Genomic DNA, 7332 nt, shown 5'->3' with positions numbered 1-7332 from the left:
TGTTTAAAGCACCTATTTACCTTAATGTCTCTTTAACCCTGAATATCCTTCACGTAAACCTGGAATGACCTAGAAAGTGAGATTGCCTCATAACTGGAAACTTATAAAGATAAGCACATATGCTTCAATAAAACACCTTTATACTACTTTTGGATGTCTTTGTGGTGACTGTGGATTTAGGTTGTGTACTTTGTGAAATGAGCATGATATGCATCACTCTAATGATAAAAAAAAATTATAAGTAAAAAAAAAAAAAAAAGATTTAATATTCAAATATTTATGGTAGCATGCATTAATCATTAAAAAAACTACAAACCTCATTTTGTGACATGCAACGTTATAACAGTATTTTGTTTATGCAGATTTTTTTATGATTATATTACATTATGACTATATTACATATGTGAAATTTTATTCAAAAACATGAATCAGAAAAATCTTTACATGGTTTACTGATGCAAATATAAATTTAAGTACAAATTGTTCAGTTCAGTGTTTAAATGCTCAGAGTATGATGCATTAACCACACAATGTTCTTTTTAAAAAATTAAAACAATTTTATAAACCTTGTTTTTGTGACATGCAACAGCATTTTACTTATGCATGCAGATTTTATGACCATATTAAGTTGTGTTTTATGTGAAATGACATTGATTTTGAAATGCATATGCATCTCCAAAAAGTTTTTTTAAACAATCGTGATACTAATGTAAATTTAAGGAAAAAGTTCAAATGATTTAATTAAATATTTGTGGAGTCATGATGCATTCAAATTTTAAGATCATATTTGTCTAAGAACTACATATATATTTTTAAAAATTCACAGAATGAATTAAAATTAAATAGTAAGAGCAAAAAGGTGACAAAATTATTAAAAGTAGTGACCAATTATAAGACGGAAAACATACGCATTCATTTGGACCTAAAATCTGAAAACATGGAATGCATTAATTGAATTTAATTACCCACTTCAAAAAATCCATTATATTACTAAACTCAGAAATGTATTTTTATTGCCAAACCTCTAATGAAAAGATTCAAACATTGTATTTGAATATTCAGTCACTAATTTTATTCTTCAACATTAGGTATGAATCCAACACTATAAAATTAATCAGGTCATCAGGAATAAAAAGTTACATCTTCAAAACCAAACACTGTTTATAAATAAGACAACGACACAGTGTCACATCGACATTTGTCCATACAAATGCTGTACTTTGGAATTGAGTTGAGGTCTGAATAACAATATTCACAAAACAGATTAGTTATTAAATACTCGTTATAGGCCACATCAAAGAATTGTGCAGACGATGACGGGTGCTGGGTTTAATACAACTTAAACACACTTTAACATGCAAAGAGGTTGAATCATCTGCATACAGAAGAATAAACAACTTCCTAACATCTTCCGAACATAAACGTCAACTTCCTGAGATGGGTAAACATGAAGAAGCAGGAGTCACGTGACCACGACCAAAACGTTCAAGTGTGAAGGGGATTCCAATCTGTTCATTGGAGAGTTCAAAACATCACTTTGAAAGTATTATTAGTAATACTTAACTGTGTAAGTCTTTTCCCCCGACCAGGTCAATGTAGCTAAACAACCAGCTATGTACTCTTGATGTACAGTTTATACAGTTGTTTAAATTAATATTCAAATAAAGTTTCATGCACGTTGTACATTTCCCAACTAAAAACTATCATGAAGTCAATGGAAAAAGAAAAGAAAAGAAAAGAAAATCAACCATTGCGGTTTCCTTTTGTCTGTGAAATGATGCTGGAATGCTGGAATCACTTCTCTTGGTCCACGGTCATGATGAGCGTGACCTCAGGCATCTGAAGCTGACCTTTGACCTTGTCATGGAACTTCTCCCTGTAGCGATTGAACTCCATGATGCTCTCCGGCTCCTCTTCCAACCAGAACTTATCAAACTCATACGCCAGGTAACCTGCCAACAGGAAACACATGACATGCATGTGTGTGTATTTGTATATATATAATAAATAAACAGTACACATACATATATTATGTAAATAAAAACATTTATTTTGGATGTGATTAATCGTAATAAATCGTTTGACAGCACTAGTTTGTATATACACTGTGTGCAGAATTATTAGGCAAGTTGATATTCTGGTCATTTTTTTTTCCAAGAACATTTTACCAATTCCAAACCACATCAATCTTAATAACTACTATTGATTTTTTTCAATAGTTTTTCATTTTAGTTCATCTCCTATCCTGAAAAGTCTGTCTTGCAGGATTGATTAAAAATGAGCTCCTAAAACTTGCTGCCAGATTCTGGAAGATAAATTCTTCAAACAGTGGTACAAGAGGATGTGATGCTGGTCCTTCAAGAGTCACTGTCAACTTATCTGTCCATGAAGCCTATACAAAATCAGTCTTCATGTATTTCACAACACTTCAGCATGTTATTCTTATTAAGTGAGGGCCATTTTAAAGAATTTTTTACCCAAGCAGTCTCTGAGAACCTGACACCTTGTAATTCTGGAGACTCCAGGAAGGTTGCAGTTCTGGAAAATGATGGTGCTGGAGACTAAATGGTTCCTGATGGTTTCTCACCTAATTCTTCACCTTAATTCTTAATTATTTTGCAGTTAACGTGTCTTTTCCTCTCCACCTGTTTTTTCTGACCTTGCTGACCCAATGAGCATTTCGCTGCCCAATGGTCATGCCTTAACTTTGCTAATTCTATTATTGCATTAGTATTGCATCCTTCTCATGGGCATTTCATAATTTTTTTAACTTTTATTCTTGAGTTCAATCTCTTTTTTGGCTCATTTTATCTGTAAAGGAAAACCTGCCTAATAATTCTGCACACCTGAAATAAGAAGTTTCTGACTATCAGCCTTCATGGACAATTATATATCACTTATAAATTATTAAATACAAAATCAATAGTAGTTATTAAGATTGATGTGGTTTGGAATTGGTAAAATGTTCTTGGAAAAAAAATATGACCAAAATATCAACTTACCTAATAATTCTGCACACAGTGTATATATTTATGCCATGGTCTGTCTGAATACTGGATTCTGATTGGCTGGCAGGTGTTGATTAAATTTGTTGAACCGCACAGGTAGTTCCAGGTCAGTTTAATCACGTTCTATATTAATGCGCTTCTTATAAACATTGGTAACCATAGTAACATACAGTTACAGTTAAATAGTAATACAGACAAAAATAACCGTCATTTTTATCGTTCCGGTCAAATATTGCAGCACAAATATTGTTAACATCTTTAATATGTGAATGCTGGGAAATGACCATGGCATGAACGGGATAATCAACGGCTAGCTGTGCATTAAACGATTTGAATGCACTTCGCGGAGGCTCCGCTATGCGTCGGGTGGTTCTTCGCCTCCACGTCGTGCATTCAAATCGTTTAATGCACAGCTAGCCGTTGATTATCCCTTACATACACATATATACACACACACACACACATACATATACATACATACATACATACATATACACAAATAATATTTTCAAAATATATACGGTACGTGTTTGTATTTATATATACACATAATAAATATACGCAGTACACACACATATATTATGTAAACAATTAATCGTTTGACAGTACTTTTTTTTTTTTTACTCACAGTAGAAATGATGGAAGTGCTGCATTTGTGGTTTTCCAGAGACTGTGTTGTAGAAATGAGGCTTCAGAGCGTCACTCTTCATTAAGCTGTATGCCATCTCTGTTAGATTGATGCCTACTATGGCATACGAGTACCTGCAACAACACTGTTTTTATCAGTCATGATGCCAAGAATCACTAAGCGTGACATGAATCAGTGAGGACTCACCCTAGTGTGGGGTGATTGGCGTGTGACAGGACCTGCCGGGCTGCGTCTGTGTAATTCTCACTGAAAAAACTGGCCAAAGAAAGAAAAACGCATCAGGGAAGCAATGAAGCTTCATCTTCTCATAAGCAGAGAAGCTGCACTTACAGGAGGTTTGTGAGTCCCAGCATCCCCATCCCTCTGAAATCAGTCTTGGGATCGTCGCCCTGGAAACCAATGTTTCCCCACTGCTTAGTGACCCTCGATTCCAGCTTCACTGACGGCATTAACAGATCCCACAACTGACAGAAAACAAACAGAACTGAGAACCTCTGAAGCTCAATCATCTTAAAATGATCTAAAATGAGATAAATCACCTTCAGAAGCATGTTCTTGTGTTCTTCATTTTCTGAGTCAAACACCTGTTTTCTCAGTTCCTCGACCGCCTCAAACAACTCATCATATCCGTTGATTTGTAACAAACACTGACGGAGATTCACCTTAAACCTGTAAGAGAGGTTTCTGCATGTAAAACTGCAGTCAGACCTTGATAATATCCACAACATACACAAATCTTGAATACATGCTAAAAATAAAACAATAATCAACCTTGAAAATAAAAACTGTGAAGCAATTAGACAAGTCTCTTGACTAGCAAGTAGAAACAGTAATAAAAAAGGGTGTTAGGGTTAACAAGATGACGTAATAATTTACTATTAGCATTAACGTTCATTCAAGTACTAATGTATTTATTTACATTCATGTATGTCAGATTTAATAAAATAATAAAAATTATCTAAAATATTGGTAAAACTTTATTTTAAGGTGTCCTTGTTACACTAGTTACATGTACTTAGTATGATAACAACAATAAATTATGCATAATTACATGCAAGTAACCCCAAACCAAACCCTAACCATATTGTAAGAACAAGTAGTTAATTAATATTACTCAGTATTTAAATGCATAATTACACTGGAACATAGACATCTTCAAATAAAGTGTAACCAAAATATTTTTATATTTATTAAAGCATTTTAATTATATATATATATATATATATATATATATATATATAGGTTTTATTTTAATTAGGGAAAACTCATTGGATTTTTTTTTTTTTTAACTAGATTTCTACATTATTAATCTTACATAAATCAGAATATTATGTTTGGATTTCTTTGATGGGGACTGTTTACACTATGTAATGGCAGGTGTATTTTAATATGCTGAAACGGGATCTTGTAGCATTTGAGTTGTTTTTATTAATTTAATTTCTCCCTTGAAATCTTGTTATTCCAAATTAACGGATGTTGCTAATTATAATGTGTCGTTTTATTCCATGAAAAACAAAACAAAAAAATTATATTGTTAAAAAATCTAAGAAAAACATTGTGCAACAAATTGGCACCGGGGGCTAATAGGTAAAAATTATGGATTCTCTAATGGGAAAAATTACCGTTTATGCTATTACAATGAAAATACAGAAATATTTATAATACATTAAAAAAAAAAATTATGTAGATATCATTCTTAATGCATTTCACTGGGCCTAGTGTGGTGAGTAAGCTTAGTAACGTTAAAAAAATAAATCAAATCATCATCAGATCAAATCATGTGACTCCGTGTGAATATGTCACTGTTGCAGAAAAAGGTTGCAAAATGTTCAAGTTTATTTTCCCAATTGAATGAAGTTAATGCAATCTTAAGAGAGCCTCACGTAGGATCTTTCTGCTCCTTGATTCTCTTCTCCTGGATTATTTGAGCCAGATGGTCGTCCAAATCATTCTCCTTCAAAGATAAAGCTGCTCGCAATACCTGATCAAACACAAACACACTTCAGAGTGCAGTAGAGAATGAGGTTTATCCATCAGATCAATTTGGAGTCTGGTCCATATTAATGTTCGGCTCAGAGAAGAAAGTACTGAAGCAGCCAGGAATCATCGGCACACTTACCCTGCTTTTAGAGGATTTCAGGGAATACTCTACAAGACAAGCAACAATGACAAGTTTGCAAAAGTGATGCATGACAATTCAAATGCCGTCTTAAATGAACAATTCAGCCAAAAAATTAACTCCAAACTGGTTAAATGATTCTTGAACTGTTCTCCCACAGGTTAATATATTTATAGGCATACATGGATCCATATGATCATCACCTATCTGTGCTGTCCTCAGCGCTCCAGCTTTGCATTGGGCACAAATACGCTGCAGCTCGCATCTCCCTGTGACCAGCCGGAGGAACCATTTCAACCAGAAGCGCAGACATGAGGAATAGAAACACTGCCAGATATACCCCAACATCCTCTGAAACACAAACAGCATCAGTTAGTTCCAGTCCAGCTGCACTCTTTCTTACAAATGCATGCAACAAAAATACAACATACACAAGACACTTTCCATGTATTTTCTTAGATGCATACAGCTCATGCAAGCAGTTAAGACTGGCTTTAGAGCTACACATCAGTAATGCAGACTTTATTCAGTCCAAACGAGCCGTTGCTGTCTGTACTGTGTGAAGACAGCAAGCGTCCTGCTAGGAATAAGCATTATTAGTAATCTCTAACCAATAAGATCTGTGCTGTCCACCGTCAAATCAGACACACTGGTCAATTAGATGACCAATGCAGCTTAATCATAAGCCAAAAGTGATGCTTTAAGAAAATCAGCTGGACAACACAACAGGTTGTTCGCGCGAGAGACATACTGGACATCAAAACCACAAATAATCAAATAATCCAACTCATGACACATTTCACGTGATGCTGCCAACGTTTACACCGCTTCACGCTGAGTTGCACGTTTTTATCTGGCATTTAATACTATGTGCTAAATTAAGTCCAATAACTGTATCGGTCGCACTTACTAGCAGCCTCGTCGCCCGGAAATGATTCAGATTGGTGCGCATGCGCAGAAGACCTGACCGTGATCCCAGAGGGCACTAGCCGCATTTCTCTCTGACAGAACACTTTCTCAGTGCATTTTAGGTTCCCCAACACTGTCAACGTTTTTTTTTATTTTATTTTTTTTATTATTAATTTAGAGTAGGTTATAGAAAGAAGTATATGTTCGCAGCTGTACCTGACAAACGCAACGTTAACTGTTTAGAGTGCACTAGCTAGGTTTTATATAGGTACGGTAGGCCCTATATAGGATATAAACCTATGAATATATATAAATAATACGCATATCTGGGGGAAATTTCTCTGACGCGTCTAAAAAACGAATTTACGGGTTTCCTAATCCTTTGAATTTCCAAGCCTTTCAAAAAGCAACACAATTTTAGAGCTGAACATAACTTTTACTAGTAGGCTATTATAATAATTAACAGAATATATGGGGGAATACACAGTAAAGAGAAAAAGAAGGGGGGAAAAAAATTCACAATTTACTTAAAAACTGTTTAAGATGTCCTCAAAGGTTTTTTTTTGTTTTTTTTTGAAGTGATGGCAATAGCTACTTGTAGATCAGAAGCTAATATTTTGCAGCTGGGTTTAAATTTAAGGTATCTA

General features: G+C 34.4%; 2 protein-coding genes across 3 annotated transcripts in view; one reads left to right on the top strand and one right to left on the bottom strand.

The window, feature by feature from the left end:
- Positions 1-146, top strand: part of ucp1 (uncoupling protein 1) — a 9349-nt gene extending 9203 nt beyond the window's left edge. The window contains exon 7 of the mRNA XM_058792488.1: positions 1-146. This exon is cut by the window's left edge and continues 480 nt beyond it. The gene's annotated coding sequence lies outside the window, so the exon portion shown is untranslated.
- Positions 147-1039: 893 nt separating this feature from the next.
- Positions 1040-6779, bottom strand: elmod2 (ELMO/CED-12 domain containing 2). Of its 2 annotated transcripts, none has more exons than XM_058792172.1 (9): positions 6687-6779; positions 5980-6127; positions 5777-5805; positions 5541-5638; positions 4197-4326; positions 3988-4121; positions 3844-3912; positions 3637-3770; positions 1040-1952 (listed from the first exon to the last, which is right to left on the bottom strand). In XM_058792172.1, the coding sequence occupies exons 1-9, from the start codon at positions 6726-6728 to the stop codon at positions 1795-1797; spliced, it is 942 nt and encodes a 313-aa protein (XP_058648155.1). In that variant the 5' UTR covers positions 6729-6779; the 3' UTR covers positions 1040-1794. The 2 variants fall into 2 exon arrangements, with proteins under 2 accessions (XP_058648155.1, XP_058648242.1); XM_058792259.1 differs by lacking the exon at positions 6687-6779 and adding an exon at positions 6208-6364.
- Between the last annotated feature and the right edge of the window lie 553 nt (positions 6780-7332).

Source organism: Onychostoma macrolepis, chromosome 01 (assembly GCF_012432095.1).
Source record: "Onychostoma macrolepis isolate SWU-2019 chromosome 01, ASM1243209v1, whole genome shotgun sequence".
Lineage (NCBI taxonomy): Eukaryota > Metazoa > Chordata > Actinopteri > Cypriniformes > Cyprinidae > Onychostoma > Onychostoma macrolepis.
The sequence above is the reverse complement of the archived record's forward strand: the minus strand, read 5'-3'. Positions and strand labels throughout refer to the sequence as shown.

Coding starts and splice junctions, on each gene's coding strand:
- elmod2 (XM_058792172.1), bottom strand. CDS start 6,728: ATGCGCACCAATCTGAATCATTTCCGGGCGACGAGGCTGCTA. Junction 3,913..3,987: donor CTGGGACTCACAAACCTCCT/GTAAGTGCAGCT, acceptor TTCTTTGGCCAG/TTTTTTCAGTGAGAATTACA. Junction 3,771..3,843: donor GCCAATCACCCCACACTAGG/GTGAGTCCTCAC, acceptor GTGTTGTTGCAG/GTACTCGTATGCCATAGTAG.